The following is a 16,078-nucleotide window of genomic DNA, read 5'->3' on the forward strand; positions in this document are numbered from 1 at the left end:
CCCGGCTAACGGGATCGTCTGCCGCGCCGTCGCAGCTGCCTGTTTTTCCAAGGTCGCCGCTCTCCGGCCCCTGCTCTGGTCTCACTCGAGAACGGCAGTTACTGCTTTCTGCCTTTTCTTGCAGTAACTCGCTTGTCTTTTTAACTGGAGACCCTCAGATCTGATCACTCGGACTTTGTTCTCCTGATCCTCAGGGCCTTGCTACTTCGTCTGCGATTTTCCCCTCAGGTCTCTAAAGAAAGGAGCTCTGGGCCTGTCGAAAGTCGGGGGTGGGAGGAGGTGCCAGGGCCCTCCCGCGTCCCCGTCCAGCTGCTCCGGGCGCGAAGGAACGGCGGAGAGAAAGGCTCTGAGATCCTGCAGCTCGGTGTCCCTGGGGAGTGTGGGGGGCAGCGCTGCAGGCAGGACTGTCCCTCCCAGAGCTTATCTGAGCCCCAGGCACAGAGGGCAGGTCCCATCCTCCAGTGACACCGTCTTGGTGGTGCCCTGCGCCCCCGGCCACTCTCCTGCCAGGATCGAAGGTCCCTTGCCGGGTCCCTCGCCGCGGTAACCTGCATCCCCCGAGGCCCTGGAGGGAGAGAGCGGATGGGCCCCCACGCCCCTGCGGCCTCCCTCCACCCTGGCCCACCTGCGCCATGGTGTTGGGGGCTGGGGCTCCACTGGGGTCTCCACACACAGTGCCCCGCCGGGTGCCGCTCGGATCTGCTCCAGCCGTATTAATTCTTACGCTTGATCTAGAACCTACTCAGTTTCTTAGTGAAGTGTGCCAAAGTCTATCGGTATTATGTCGATTTTCTATTATAATTCTGGCAACTATCATTTCTCCTATTTTTAGGCCAAGTTGGCCCCATCTGCCCTCAGGAACCCTCAAAGTTTCTCCAGCTCTGAAAGATTTTCCTAATTCGCGTATCTGTCGGTCACTGTGGTGGGCGTCTGGGGAGGGATTCAGGCCCCCGATGTGGACAAACAGCAAACCCGGCAGGGAGCTCAGGACCAAGGCCCTTCCCGCCAGCAAGGGGGCTGCACGCGGCTGCCCTCCGGCCGCCCCTGCCCGCGCCAGGCCAGCTTGCGGGGACCCAGCGGGCAGGCCTGGCCGCCTCCGGCTCTGCAAAACGCCAGCAGGCCCTGCACAAGCTCCGCACGGACACGACTCCTTGCTCTTTCCTGGATCAGTTGTTTCCCCATTTCACATAAGCCAACGTGTTTGTCAAGAGAAAGTTAATTAAAAACATACTTTTCTAATTAAATGGTAGGCCATGCTATGCAAACAGTGAGATTCTTGTTTGAGAGCAAATCCCTTCCCGTTTCCAGGGCTGCCCTGGGAATTCAGTGGGACAACAACGCGGACCTGCGCCCGCAGCGCCAGGCCACGAACGCTGCGGCAGGGGTCTGCGCACAGCTGGCCGGGCCCCAGCAGGCGGGAGGCCTGGCACCCTCCTCGCGCCCGTGGACAGGCCGCCCCATGTCACCCCCAGCCTGGCGCCCGGTCCCGGCCCCGTGGCTCAGAGGGGCTCACCTCGTTCCTGGACTCTGGCCCAGGCCGCCCGCTCCCTGCACCCAGCCTGCCGCGCACACCTCGGGTGCTCCGCCGCCCTCCAGGCTCAGGCTCTAGGAGCAAAGTCCCGGCCGTCTGCGGGGCTGCCCGGGGTCGCGGGGCCGCCCAGGGGTCGCGGGGCCCACACCGTGGAGCGGAGCCTCGGCTGGAGTCGATCACTCCCGTTTTGTCAGCAACGTTTGCATCTGTAATTCCTTCGTATGCCACAGTTTTCAGCCGTCTTCGTGTTCAGACTGTTTGGTTTCATGAAATGAGTCGGTGGCTCTCCGCCTTCTCCTGCCACCTGGAACAGTCAAACTACACAGGAACTAAGTTTTCTGAAAAGGTCAGTGAACTTCCCTGGAAACGCTCCGCAGCTGCCGGCGTTGGGGTGACTCCAACCCCCTCTCCGACCCCTTTCTGTGCTGCCGTTTCCGCCCCTTCCGGGTCAGGTTCTGGCGTCTGGGGCAAGGCGTCCTTCTTTCCTTCCGCGCATCCCCCGTGCGTCGCCGAGGGCTCGCACAGGTGTCCGCTTGACGCGGCCTCCCTCGCACAGAGGAGCTTCTGGGCCGGCCATCCCTGTCCTCAGTGCTGGCATCTGGGCCTGCTGACGGCCGGTTCCTGGTCTTCTCAAAGAATCGACGTTTATCCGTCCTCTCATTTCTGTCTAGTTTATTGATTCTGTTTTTATCCATGTTAAGTTCCTCTTTTCGTTGCCTTTCCTGTTGTAATGTCTCGATTTCTTACACGGAATCGTGCTTAGTCGCGCTTGGGCTTCCTTTCTCAACATTGGAAGCATTTGACGTCACCACTTTTTCCCTAATTGTGTCCCACAGGTTTTTTTTTTTTTTTTTTTTTTGAGACAGAGTCTCACTGTGTTGCCCGGGCTAGAGTGCCGTGGCATCATCTTAGCTCACAGCAACCTCAAACTCCTGGGCTCAAGCAATCCTCCTGCCTCAGCCTCCCGAGTAGCTGGGACCACAGGCATGCGCCACCATGCCCGGCTAATTTTTTTTTTCTATATATTTTTAGTTGTCCAATTAATTTCTTTCTAATTTTAGTAGAGACAGGGTCTCGCTCTTGCTCAGGCTGGTTTCGAACTCCTGAGCTCAAACGATCCGCCCGCCTCGGCCTCCCAGAGAGCTAGGATTACAGGCGTGAGCCACCGCGCCCGGCCCCCACAGGTTTTTGATACGAATTTTTTTCCTTTTAACCAATTTTTTTTAGGAGTTTCCGTTTTCATTTCTTCTTTAATTCAAGGGTTATTTAGAAGCGTGACCGCGTGCTGCGCCTCTTCCCGTCGCCTGTGTCCGGTCTCCGGGAGGGGCTGTGGCCACGGGCGGTGACGACAGTTTTCTCTTGATGTTCGCGTCCCTGGTTTGTCAGCTGTTTGTTGGTGGTTTGCTTTTTCTGGTTTGGTTTTGTCTATTTGTTTGTGGTGTGTTTAGAGGGAAACTGGACAAGCTAATTGCAAGTTTACAAGGAAGAATAGATGTTTGAGATTTTCCAAGAAAATTGTGAAAGCGAATCGTTAAGACCGGCCATAAGCTGGTCTGGCCACGGCAGGAGGGGCTGGCACGGGGCAGACAAGATGGCGGGACAGGACGGAGGGCGGGTGGTCCCGCCGGCAGCAGACCCCAGACTCCCGTGTGGGGCGAAGGGCTTCAGCCCCGTGGTGGGAGAACTCTCCAGAGCTAGCTCTGGTCCAGGACTGGCCTGAGGGCAGGACCAGGCGGCTCACCCGTGCTGGGAGCCCAGGGGTCCTTGCGAGTGGACGTTCGAATGTGCCCGCTGGCGCCCAGTGGAGAAAAACGTGTCAGGTTGACGACCTGAACTCCGGGGGCCGGAATGGTGGGTTCGGGGGTGTCGCGGAGGCCACAGGGTGTTTAAGGAGACCTCCGGCCCTCTGCCGGCTCCTCTCCCTCCGCTAACGTCTGCCCCCCTCTGTCCCGGCAGCCGCCCTCCCCAGCCGCCAGGGCCCTGCGAGATGTGGCCGAGGCCCCTCTGACCTCAGGACTGAACTCTGAGCCTCCCCGAGTCACGCTCCCCGCCCCCATCTCTGCGCGGGCCCCACCCCCAGCGCCCAAGCCCGGGAGCTCTTGGGGCACTTCCTGCTCCCCAACCACACTGGCCCCCCAGTCTATTCCAATCACACGCCCCGTTCTGCCACGTCTGGCCCCCTCGAGTCCAAGCTGCCGCGGGCTTGCGTGTGGCACCACCGTGGCCTCCTGGCCCACGCCCTCTGCCCTCCCATTCAGCCACCCTCAGCACGAGCCCACGGTCCCCAGAAGGAACCGGCTGCTTCTCCCACAAAGCTCTTGGGAAGGGTCAAAGGCTGGAGACTTCCTGGCGCTTCGCGAAGCCAAGTCGCAGCCACAGGCGGGGCAGCAAGTTCCTAAGGATGGACTCCTTCGTGCCTTCTGGAAACTTCTCCAGGCCCAACAGCATGCTGGCTCCAGGGCTCAGCAGACGCCACAGGCACCGTCCTCCCTCCACGGGACTCAGGGCAGTGGGATGATGGGGGCAGGACTTCAGCCAGCCGGGGAGAGGGCCGCAGCCCGGCGCACCCGCGTGGCAGCCGGCACGGCGGGCGGGAGGCAGGCGGGCGGCGGTCAGTGCTGCGCACAGCCTGGCGTGGGAGCAGGGGCAGCAGCGGGCGCAGGTTGGAGAGGTGCGAGTTCCTGAGGGTGGGGGAGTGGGGGGGACTGCAGGGGTGGCATGTGCGCTCGGGCCACCGTCTGGGCCGTGCCTGGGGCAGCGAGGACACTGAGGGCCGAGCCGAGGGCACAGGGCAGTAGCGGGCAGGGCCATTCCCGCCTCCTGGGCCCCAGGGCTCCCCGCTCAGTCCGGGGCCAGCTGTGCCTGAGCGCCCGGGGGTGCCCCGGGTGCTGCTGGGAGCAGAGGGCAGCAGGCCCGAGCCAAGTGGGCTCCGAGCACCTCAGGGAGGAGGACCGCGGTGGCCTTCATCCCAGGGACGGTGGAGCCACAGAGGGCAGAGGCGGGGCAGGGACGATGCAGTAGCATCCTATGAGACCCCTCTGGCTGCGGCAGAGAAGCTGCCAAGCCCAAGCCTTTGCCACGTGGGGCCAGCCGGCCTGCTTGCCGGGCCCTCCTGACGTCCAACTCGCACTCCTGGGGGTCCACAGGCCCTTGTGGTTACATCAGCAACTCAAACCAGCCAATCCACGCACCCCGCTTGGGACTAGGCCGTGTTCTTGCCTGTTCACATCCCAGCGGTACAGGCTGCAGGACAGTCCGGGCAGGTGCCCCGTGCCTCCGTTCCCCGGGAGCCCCCCAGGGTTTCCAGGTGGGCCTGTGTCTGTCTCCCCCCAGGAGCAGCTGGACGCCCTGCACCAGGCCCTTGACGAGAGCCGGAGGCACAGCCAGGGCCTGGCCAGAAAGGCGAGGCTGCTGGAAGAGTGCAGGTGCCAGGAGGCCGCGGGGTCGCCGGAGCCCCTGCAGCAGGTGAGGGGTCCCAGGGAGGGTACGCTGTCACCAGGAGGCGGTGAACGGCTTACCAGGAAGAGGCCCTGCGTTCCTCTGCCTAGTCAGCCCCTCGCCTGAAGGGAGATGCAGGGAGATTCTGCAGGCAGGTGTGCAGCCCTGCGGAGGCCCAGTCCCCAGCCGGCAGATGAGAAAACGGAGGCTGGAGGGCCCGCAGGGAGCCAGAGGGCCGGGTTTCTCACCCCACAGCGTGCACCCGTACAACAGAGGGGTGCACTGCGGACCCGCAGTTTAGGGGAAAGAATAAGCCAGGCCCAGAACCAGCCTCCGACGGAACACCCGGCTCCTCAGAAGCTGGGCCCTCCGGGCCCCTGGCCCACAGCACATCTCTGGACAGGTACTCGGGCGGCACAGTGAGCAGGAGGCGGCGGCGAGCGCCCTGCGGGAGCAGACAACAGCGCTGCGCGCCGAGCGGGCCCGTCTGCAGGGGGAGCTTGCAGCACTGCGTGCTCGGCTTGCACAGGTAGGGCGGCGCGGGTGGCGGGAGGGGCGACTGGGCCGTGAGGACCGGAGTTCCTGCTGGGTCCAGACAGGCGCTGCTGCCAGCGCTGGCCCAGGCGGGCTTCTGCGTCGGCACCTAGCGGTGGGATGGGCCCGGCGCAGGGTCAGCCCCAAAGCGGCAGGACCCCATGAATGGCCATAGCCCTCGGGGATGTGACCGTGCGCCTGCGTGGCTGTCTGGGGGGGCACCACAGGTCGTGGCAAATCCCAGCTTTGTCATCGGCATCCGAGCCCCGGTCTGACTGGAGCCGTGGCCGGGGACACTGCGCACCACTAGACTCTCCTGTTCGTGGTGGCAACGGCTCCTGCCGCAGAGACCCGTGTGGACAGGAAGCAGGCAGAGAGGGTGGGGCCGGCACACCTCGCACCACGGCCCCCCCTCCCAAAGCTCTGAGGGGGACAGGCAGGGTCCGGGCAGACCAGGTTGGCCCCCACGAGAGACCAGAAGAAGCTCATGTGGGCGAGGGGTGAAGTCCAGGTGATGGTTGTCACCCAGTCCTGTCATCCCCACTGACCTCCAACACAGGCTGTGTGCAAGAAGCGTCCCCAGCCCAGAGGTTGGACACAGACCGTGACGTCGGGGTGGGCAGGACAGTGGGCATGCCCAGGGGCTGCAGAGAGCATGGGGCGGCTTGTCCCTGGGTCCTGCTGGCCAGTGATTCTGGTGGCTGAACTCTGCCCCCAGGTGTGGGAGGACCCGGTCCCCGCAAATGAAACCAGATGGAGCAGAGCCATTTGGTTGAAATCAGGAGTGGGGGTTGCCGGGTTGACTGGTGGGGAAACCGAGGCCTTGGCATCTCCTCCTTGGGCAGAACATCCCCAGCCCCAGGCACCCGCCACCGCCCTCTGTGCACTCCCCACACCAACGCTCCCACTCGGGCCTCGCCCCTTCAGCGAGGAGCGGGTACATGCAGGCACCCCCAGGTGGCCAGCGAGGGTCCCAGCCCCAGGTGGCCCTGCACAAGTCCCACTGTCTGTGCATCCTCCCCGCCGTCTGCTCAGTGGTGCTCGTCTGTCACAGGCAGGGAAATGGTGGCCGTGCAGGGCTGGCAGGGCTGGGCACTGGTCCTTCTAGAGCATGGGTCCCAAGAGGTGACAGTGTGTGGCCCACAAACTGGTATGGGCAGGAGAGGCTGGTGTCTCCCAGGGACCAGGCCCCACACTGGGGGTGCAAGGTGGGGGCCCCACCCAGGATCCCCTCTGGACCAGACTCCCCCAGCTCTGCATCCCTGGGCCCTGCTGCCCACTGTCCAGGCTCCTCATGGCCCCCATGGCCCCAGAGCCCCAAACCCACCCCCTCCCAGCTCCTGTCCTGCCACGCAAAGGCTGCTGAGGTCAGGAGAGGCTGCAGGAGAGTGTTTGGGTCACCCAGTTGGAGGGGTTGGCCTGGAAAGCCAAGCCAGGTGTCCAGCCGGCGCCATGCAGGGGTGGACGACTCATGCACAGCCTCCCACTCCCATCAGCACCCGGGGGTCCTGGAGCTTGTTCTCTTTGGAAAGTTTGTTCTGGAAGCCAGTGGGGTGGGGAGGGACAGGAAGGGCCCATGTCCTTGGGCCTGGATCCCAGAGCAGGGCAGCCGTTCCTGAGGCCCTGCCGCTGCCTGCACAAGGCTCCGCGGCCCATCCCTCTGAGGGACAGAGGCCGGCAGGCCAGGACAATCATGAGAGCTGCCAGCCAGCTTGTCCACAGAGGGCCACCTGCCCTCACAAAGGAGGGTGGGCAGCAGGGGAGCCAGTCCCGAGGCCCTGCCACTCCCTGCAGTGGGGGCCCGGCCTGAGCTGTGGAGTTGGGGGGTTTCAGCCTCCTGTGGAGCTGTGGGGGTGAGGGGGCAGGGGTGGGTGCAACAGCCCTGGCTGCGATGGCACTGCCTGGGGCAGTGGAGCTGGCGTGGGCACAGTGCCCGCTGCGGGTCCCTGGAGGCCGGGTGGGGGAGGAAAGGAACAGCTAATGAGTTCCAGGAGGTCAGCTGTGAGGGGCCCACAAGCCCGTAAACCCTTTATTGGTGTCTCGGGAGGGGAACCCGGATGTGGCCGTTTATTTATTTTGGATTTCACTTTTTGCTTCTCTTTATAACATGCATTTCCAGGAGTGTAACTGGATTTTTAAAGAGACAGGACTTCCTTTTTCAGTGGAAGGGGACTCTTTGTTTTTCTCAGTCCTGAAGAAGAAAGAAATCCTTATTTTTGTGAAGCTCTGACCACTAACCCCGTAACTTTACCCATGCAAATGATCCGCCATACCTCAGGGCCCCTGAGCTACCAGGCCAGCTCCAGCCCCGAGGCCAGGAGGCAGGTTTGCCTGGCACTAAAGTGAAGACTGACCCAGGAGTCCAGCCCAAGGCCACTGGCCCCATAGACATGGCCCCTGCAGAAAGGACCCGCAGGGCCAGGCACAGCAGGGGTAGTGCAGGCAGCCTGGTTTGGAGAGCAGGGCCTGAGTTCCAATCCTGCCCCAGTGCCTGCCCAGACCCCAGCAAGCCTGGGGGTTCAGGAGACCAGACCCATGAGACATCCCCTAGGGGATCTGGGGTCACCAGAAGCAGGCTCTCTGGGCTGTTGGGTGCTGTTCCTCCTCTGATGCTGCTCTCTGGGGGAAATTCTTAGATTCAATTCCTTCCTCCAGAGGGTCCATCCACCAGGGACAGAAGGAGCCCCACTGACCTTCTCATAGAAAATGTTTGTTTCCTAGATAACCTTCCCTGACATTTGACCTGCAGCTCATTCCTCCTGCCCTGTGGGGCGGGGAGTGACTAAGAAGGGGGCTCTGCTGGGGCCACTTGCAGCCTATGAGGAGGACACAGAGTGGGGACAAGGATGGCAATGCCACAGGCTTTGGGGCTGAGTCAGCGAGAGTGTACTGCTCGCAGGACTGGTGCCTGTACGAGCTCAGCAGATTCCGAGTGCCAGCTGCAGAAGGCAGCCACCAGGGGGCGCAGGGGATCGGGCTCATGCAGCCTGGAAGAGCCCTGAGGGCTGGGGCAGACCCTGGCACCCCACCAGGAGATACAGACAGTCTCGACGGGGACCTCTGCTGGCCTGTAGCAGGATGGGGACTTGGCCCCATGCTCCTCCTCCCCACTCTGGCCGCAGGTGCCAGATGGCCCAGGGCAGTGCCCTCCCTGAACCCCTCAGCTCCCAAGGGGGTCAGAGCCTTTCCCAGAGGCACCCCCATGCTCCCTGGAGGGAAGGCTGGCCTTACCTCACACCCCCACCAGGGGGCCACAAGTGCTGCCCCTGGGCTCTCTGCAGACAGAGCAGGAGACGCTGAGGAGGGAGGGGGACGTGGCGAGGCTGGGGGCTGAGAAGGAGCAGCTGGACCGGTCCCTGCGCAGCCTGCAGCAGGCGGTGGACAGAGTCCTGGGGCAGAACCAGCAGCTGCAGGTCAGCCGGGCCAGTGGAGCTCTGTGTACCCCAGCCTTGGGGTGGACGTGGGGCGGGGTGGGTCCCACAGGGATGGGCCAGTGTGCCTTGTCTCATGCATGCTTACACATGTATGTGCACGCACACACAGGAATGGCAGCTGGACAGACAAAGCCCAGACAACAGTGAGGTCTACCCAGGTCACATCTAGGACCCAGGCAGAGCTACAACCCAGACCCAGGGCTCCTTGGGCCCCACTTGGCTTCTCTCCAGGGCCCCCGCCTTTCCCGAGACACTGGAGTCCCCGTGGGAGTGGGGGGACGGTCGAGGGCCCTTATGAGGGGTTCACCCAAGGCCCAGGACCTGACCCCCACAGAAAGGGCCTCAGAGGGTTTGGTCTCCCCATGCGCTGCTGAGCACACCCCGTCCCCAGACAAGGAAACAGCAGGGGGATGAGGGGCAGGAATCAGGCCCCAGCTTGGCCACAAGGAAGCCAGGATGCTACTGAAACAGGTTTCAGGCCCGCCCTGCAGGCTGTGGCTTGGCTGTAGCTGGGCCAAAGCGCGGAGCAGGTGGCTCGAACCCAAGGCCTGGGGCTGGCTGTGTGCACCAAACGCCAGGTCTGCTGGCCAACCTGGGCCGGCGCCAGCACCCAGCAGTGGGCAGTGGAGCCAACGGGAACAGCGGCCCCCAGGGTGGGCTGGGGCGCCCCACGCACTCCCACCCCAGGGCTCTGTGTGCCCTCGGGGACAGCAGCGGGGTGCCTGTGTTCCCGCCCAGGCCCAGACAGCGGAGCGGGAGCAGGCCCACGCCCACGCCCGGTGGGACCCGGCCACGGAGGCAGAGCGTCTGCGCGGGGCTCGGCTGCAGGCCCTGGAGTCCTGCGAGCAGTCCCACCAGCGGCAAACACAGGTGCTGGAGGAGCAGGGAGGGCCCGGCCCCCACCCCTCGGGGGGCACAGGGAGGGAGGGGAGGACTCGCATCACGCAGCAGCACCCCGTGGGGTGACGGCCTGGCCTCCACTCGAACCCTCCAGCAACGAGGTGCTCTCTGCTGCCAGCCGGGGGCCCGCATGGCTCCGGCTCTCCCTGCACTCCCGCCCCCCAAGGGCACAGGGCCGCGGCCCCTCTCACACCTCACTGTGTGCATTCTGGGGCCGGTCACACCCTCTCTGTGCCCCGTCTATGAAGGGGGGTGGTGAGGACGGTTCCTGTCAGGGTCGCTGTGCGTGAGGTGCTGAGACAGCACCTGGCACACAGAGCTGTGGCCCCTGCCCTTCAGAGTCGTCACAAAGGATATGCAGCGGCTCACGTGGGGACACGGTGGGCACAGTTAGGCGGGCAAGGAAGCGTGGCCAAGCCTCGGGCGTGTACGTGGCCCGCACATCTGCACAGGCGTACGCACACGCGACACGCCTGCCGGGGCCGAACCGCTGAGTCTGGAGCTCGGAGCTGTCGGGATCTTGGCGATCTCTGGGCAAACCCTCATGTACAGATGAGGAAACTGAGGCCCAGAGAGGGGAAGTCACTGCCCAGTGTCATTCCCAAGTTAGTGTCCCTGACCCATCAAACCACGTTTGCTAAACTTAAAAGCAGAGGAACGTTAGTTTCCTTAGAGCGCTTTCGTGGCCTGAATGGAAGGGGATCGGTCTACGGTGGGGGTGTGGTGGCCTCGGTCCCCAGGGCCCCCAGGATGGGTGCTCACGACAAGAGCTGGCCCTGCCTGCTGGTCAGTCTGTCCCTCTGCCTGGTGATTCTCTCCCACAAACGCCACCTCTCCTTAGGAGCCGTGGACTGTGGCCTCCCAGCCCTTCCCGCCACAGAGCTCTCCACGCCCCTGTGCCTTGGGGGCCCAGGCACGAGGCAGCACACCCCACTGAGCCCTGCCCTGTCCCCAGGTGGCCAGCCTGAAGGAGCAGCTGGACCGGGAAGTGCAGCGGCAGCAACAGGCACCCCTCGGCCAGGCCGGGCAGTGAGCCCCGCCGCGGGCCACCGGTGGCCAGACTGGCTGGGGCAGCGGGCCCTGGAAGAGCTGCCGAGGGCCTCTGGCTGCTGGGAGCCACTGCTGGGAAAACCAGCCTTGCGCTCCGCACAGAGGGGCCAAACGGGGTCCGATGGGGTGGGCGCGATGCTGCCAGAGGGCGCAGGGCGTGTACCTTCACCCTGGAGCCCACCACACACTCCCCGGGGCCCCAGGGCCGCGGGCACACGCCGATCCACGGACGGCAGAGCTCCTCCCGCCCCTAGGACTCAGCCTGCAGCTGGCGCCAGACCTGGCTGCGATCACTCCTCCGTGACAGCCTCCCCCACCCCGCCGCGGAGAGCGGGGGGCTTCAGCGCCTCCTCTCAGCCCTGCCCGGGCCTGGCGCGCGGCTTCGGCTTCGGACATGCTGGCCTGGCCAGCCTCCCGCGGCCGGGCCCTGTCAGGCCAGCTTCCTGAGCCGCATGCGTGCCCTCGGCTCTGTAAACACGGGAAAACACGTGGAAAACATTTCCACCGCCTGGAGCCAGAAACACAATGTCCTGCGAGGCCAGCCGCCGCCGCCCCACGCCCAGAGCCTGCGGAACCTCCGTATCCAGGAACTGCGGCCCGTCACGGTGGCAGGTGGCTGGAAGTGACTCAGATTCAAGTCCCTGTGACTCACGGGCCACGAGAGGCAGCGGAGGGTAAAGTGCAGAGTTATCACGGAGCCCCCCACTTTCCCGCCTGTGAGCGCTGGGAGAGTCCCGTGGGAACTGGCCCTGGTTGCCACGGAGACCGAGCGGCCATTGTGGGCCTGCCCAGGGCTCACCTGTTGTGTTTGCTCTGCGCCCCGTCAGCCTCGTCAGAGCGATTTGCTTTCCTCCCAAACGGCCTCTTTTGTTTTCTAAGCTGTGCGTTGGCAACACCCGCGGGGAACCAGCAGCCCAGTCAGCCCCGTTGTGCACCGCGGTGCCGCCGTCGCCAGGAGCCCACCCCATCCGGTCACTGTGAGCCGGGTGACAACCATCTGTCTATTTCAGATCACTCCAGGACTTAGAATAGACTGTCCTGTGAGACCTCGTTTTCCGGTTAGATTAGTAAGGAAGTCACCACACATCTTAGATTGTGCAAAACCAGCAGCTAGAAAGAGGTGGGAAACAGGCTGCACTCTGAACTCTGCTGGAAGCTGTGTTGAGAAGGACTCTGAAGTTCAGCCCAGGCTCTGAGGGAAGAGCACAGCAATCTAGCACAAAGGAGGAGCTAGCGGTGGCACAGGTGCCCAACAGCACCCCTGCAGCAGCAGTTAGAGGCAAACAGCGAACCCCGCGGAGGACAGCAGGCAGGCTCACCCCACTGCTGGACAGCGTCTGCCAGCGGGAAAGGGGCCACCAAGGGGCCGCATGTGGCATCCAGGCCCTGGCCTTCAGTACACGGGCCCTTCCCTTCCCCCCTGCCCAGCCTGCGGTTTCCTCGTGGGGGCCTCCACGCCACACCCAGCAGGGGGCCTGAGGGCGGGAGGAAGGTGCCAGGAGCTAGAGGCGGCGCCTGGCAGAGCGCGGAGGGGCAGGGCGCGCCCTGCCGCTGTGCGGGTCCAGACGCTGTCCCGGCACTGAAGCGACAGCCCCGCGCGGCGAGACCACCCTGCTCACGGCAGTTCCGCACCCTCCGTACCCTGGCGGCTCACGGCAAGCCGTGGGCTCTCTAAGCTCTTTCTGTTTTCACAAGCAGTTAAATCAGCATAGGAGATAGTGTTTTTGCTTATTTGACAAAGAAGTATATATTTAGGAAAAGGGGTTTTCTGATGGAAATAAATTGGCATTTTCTTGAACATTTCCAGCAGCGTGTGGGCCTCTGTGTCTCAGAATCTGAGGATTACCGAGAACCAGGGGCCGGGGCGTGGAAGACCCTCCCTCCGTCCTCACAGCCGCCCTCTGGGCACCTGGTCTGCAGGTGAGGGGAGCCCTTGCCGGGACCCCCAGCCCAGGCCGCGGCGCGCCCCACCCTGTCTGCCCAGCGAGGCGGCCGCACAGGGTCCGGCCGCTGTTGGACGTGCGCGGGGTGCTAGGCCCGCCCCCGCTGCGCAGGTGAGGACGAGGAGGAGAGAGCTGGGGGGTCCAGGGGCATGCAGGGAGCCAAGGGGGCTGACTCCTGCCCGGCGCCCTGCCCAGAGTCGGAAGGGGAAGGACACGCGTGCCCCGCAGTAACCTGCCTCCCGCCAGCCCTGCGCCCAGAGCTCAGAGGAAGGCACAGCTGCTTCCCCACCCTCCCCGACGCGGGGCCCTGGCTGTGTCCGGCTGCCATGGGGCACACAGGGTAGTGCTCTGTCCTCGGCACCCAGGGAGATGGACGCGGCTGCCTGCAGGAGGTGGGGTCCCTGGTCACCCCAAGGACGGGGCGAGGGCGCCCCTGAGCCACCTGCAGTGGCGTTCCCGGTTCCTCTCCATTTGCCCGCATGAAGCGCCAGTGAGCACCCGGAAAGGGAATGCGGAGCCCCCTCCGACCACCCCGAGATCCATGGCAGAGGTGCCGTCATGGGCGCCCCAGTGTGTGGGCTCTCTGTGCAGGAGAGAGGAGCTGCAGGGTCCCGCACCCGCCTCGGTGGGCCAGCATACAGGGCGGTGACACACGGGGTGGGCTGGGGTTGCCTGCCCGGGAGCCGGACCTTAGCTGCTCCTCAGATCCGGTGCCCTCCCCAGCCTCATCCTGGAGCGGGTGGCCGTTTACCTGGGGCCTGCACCGCCTGGCAGGACCAGCTGCTCCGGGGGGGGGCCTGGGCTCCACCGGCCACTCCTGGGAGGGAAAGAGAAGGTCACGGAGCGGGGCGCCCCAGCCAGCCCCCACCACCAGCAGCCGGGCCTGGAGCCCCCAGCCCTGCCCTGCGTGGACCCCTGACCAGGCCCAGCCCCCCAGGTGCAGGCGGGAGAGGCGCTCCCCACTCAGCCCCCAGGGAGCCCCAAGTCCAGGGGCATCCTGAGGGCAGCGCCCGGGGCTCCCCCATCTAAGCTGCACACACACTCAGGCCCTAAATTAAAATATCACAGCCTGCTGGGGAGGCTCGGGTTTCCTGGCCACAGAACATGAGCCTGCTTGATAAAACAGCTTCGGTTTTGATAAATGTGGATTTTCTGTGGCAGAGACAGAGGCGCCCTTGAGTCCAGAGGGGACCGAAAACAGCACACTGCTGAAAAGTATTTCCTGACAATATTTTTAGCACCTGAAAAGAACTTTTTTTCCCCCTTTTTTTGCCTGTGGACTTGTGTGGGTTTTTTTTTTTTTAATGAAATGTAATGCCCAGCGGCAGTGGGGCCTGTGTTAACCCCCGGTTTCCCAGGCCCGGTGGAGCGCAGGCCGTGGCGGGTCAGCAAGGCGTCGGGAAGCGTGGCCTCCCAGGGCCCAGCCAGGGGCTTGTAACACGCAGCAGCCGGGAGCCGTCTCCGCTCCCCCACTCAATGCCCCTGCCGAGCACCACTTGCCCGCAGGTATGCTGGGCCCGGGGGCAGCCCTGCCCCCACAGGTCCCCAGGTAGACCTGGGCAGCTGCTCCAAGGCCCCCTTGGAGGTGACACCCTGAGGGAGGCTCTCAGGGCCAAGCAGGGGTAGCCGTGGGGGGAGGATGTGGAGTGGGGGCGGGGCAGGAGGTGGCCCAGCCCTGGGAGGGGTCAGAGGGCAGGGCCCCGACACCCTTGGTGCCACATGGCAGGCAGGCAAGCGGCTCTTGCCTCAAAGACGACACCTCTCTAGCGGGAATGTCCCACTCCAGGGGCTGGCGCTGCCACCTGCCCTTCCACGCGAGGAAGCTCTCGGGCAGAGGGTAGAGGGCTGGGAGGTTTTCACAGGAAAAAGACAAATCGGAAAGTGTGTCCTCCTGGGTCCCCAGCACGGCGCCCAGGCCTCCTGGCAGCTCTGCGCTCGAGGCTGCCCTGGGGCGGAGGACCCACCCCGCCCGCCTTTGCCAGCCAGGCGCAGGGAGCGGCCTCCTGCCCAAGGAGCGGGGGCCCGGCTGTGCGTGAGGAAGGGGTTTAAGCACATTCGAGGGTGGTGTAAGAGTGTGTGAGTGTGAGTGCGAGTGTGCGAGTTAGCGTGTGAATGTGAGCGTGTCTGTGGGTGTAAATGTGTGTCAGTGTGTATGAATGAGTGTGTGTGAGTACACGTGACTGCGTGAGTGAGCGTGTATGTGTGAGTGTGAGTGTGGGACAGCGTGTGAGCGTGTGAATGTGAGCGTGTCTGGGTGTGAGTGTGTCAGTGTGTGTGATTATGACCGTGTGTGTGAGCACACGTGACTGCGTGAGTGTGTCACCCTGACTCGAGACGCTCCCCAGGCCCTTGCAGTCGGATCCCCCGATGGCAGCGTCTCCACTTTCCCTCCAAAGACAGACGGCCTCGGCCTTCCTGAGCCTTCCCTTCTGGCCGGTGCTGCTGTGCCGGGACCTCCGCAAAGCAGGGTCACCAGGCAGGGCGTGTCCCAGGCACCAGCGTAAGGGGAGCTCACTCTCAGGGCCGTGCCAGGACAGCGACGCCCCGTCGGTGGGCACCTCCTTAAATTCTGGGCCTGGCCCTGGTGCCAAGTGCAAAGGGCCGTGACCGTCGGAGCACAGATGCCAACCACAAGGTGACCGGGAGGGCCGCAGCCACCGCCCGCAGAGAACCCTCCACTGCTTCTCAAAAGTGACATGCGCGTTGCTGTCACCCTAAACCTACACACGCTCACTGGAGACGTTTTGGAAAATACAGAAAAACACAAAGCCAAACGAGAAAACACCCGAACCTCAGTGTAGCTGCTGTCACTGTCCCGGCCTTGCCTTTGGGGCCCAGGCCAGGCCTGCGGTCACATGGCCCAGCCCCGACGAGTGCCCAGCGCAGGCGGGATGACAGCCCAGGAGTCTGGCCCTGCACCGGGCCTGGGGACAAGAGGGGAACGAGCCGGACTCGGCCGCCCGCGGACAGGCGGACACTCAGCAGCGCCCAGGCGAGCGGCCCGAGAGGCCGGAGAAGGGCTGGGAGGCCAGAGGATGGGGACGCCGGTCCGAGCTGTGGGCACTGGGTCCCGGGCGCTCCCGCCAGGCCCAGGCTCATCTGTCCGCTTCCGGGGGTGGGCGGGGGCGCTCTACCCAGGACGCCGCCTTGGGTCCCTGAACCCCCGGGAATGTCCCGATGTGACCGCGCGGGGCGGAAACGCTTCGTGCAACGCCTTGAGTCCCATAAACTCCCGGGACTGGCCGCCG

At 64.2% G+C, this 16,078-nt stretch overlaps 2 protein-coding genes across 2 annotated transcripts in view; both read left to right on the top strand.

Annotated features, from left to right (window-relative positions):
* CROCC2 (ciliary rootlet coiled-coil, rootletin family member 2) overlaps positions 1 to 11,513 on the top strand; it is a 76,418-nt gene extending 64,905 nt beyond the window's left edge. The window contains exons 27-32 of the mRNA XM_012662414.1: positions 4,865 to 4,996; positions 5,373 to 5,498; positions 8,785 to 8,916; positions 9,676 to 9,819; positions 10,790 to 10,866; positions 11,195 to 11,513. Coding sequence (XP_012517868.1) covers positions 4,865 to 4,996; positions 5,373 to 5,498; positions 8,785 to 8,916; positions 9,676 to 9,819; positions 10,790 to 10,866; positions 11,195 to 11,513 — 930 coding nt within the window. The remainder of the gene's footprint in view (positions 1 to 4,864; positions 4,997 to 5,372; positions 5,499 to 8,784; positions 8,917 to 9,675; positions 9,820 to 10,789; positions 10,867 to 11,194) is intronic.
* Positions 11,514 to 13,309: 1,796 nt separating this feature from the next.
* Positions 13,310 to 16,078, top strand: part of SNED1 (sushi, nidogen and EGF-like domains 1) — an 84,765-nt gene continuing 81,996 nt past the window's right edge. Inside the window, exons 1-2 of the mRNA XM_012662415.1 lie at positions 13,310 to 13,320; positions 14,337 to 14,415. Coding sequence (XP_012517869.1) covers positions 13,310 to 13,320; positions 14,337 to 14,415 — 90 coding nt within the window. The remainder of the gene's footprint in view (positions 13,321 to 14,336; positions 14,416 to 16,078) is intronic.

Source organism: Propithecus coquereli, unplaced genomic scaffold (genome assembly GCF_000956105.1).
Source record: "Propithecus coquereli isolate 6110/MARCELLA unplaced genomic scaffold, Pcoq_1.0 Scaffold763, whole genome shotgun sequence".
Classification (NCBI taxonomy): Eukaryota; Metazoa; Chordata; class Mammalia; order Primates; family Indriidae; genus Propithecus; species Propithecus coquereli.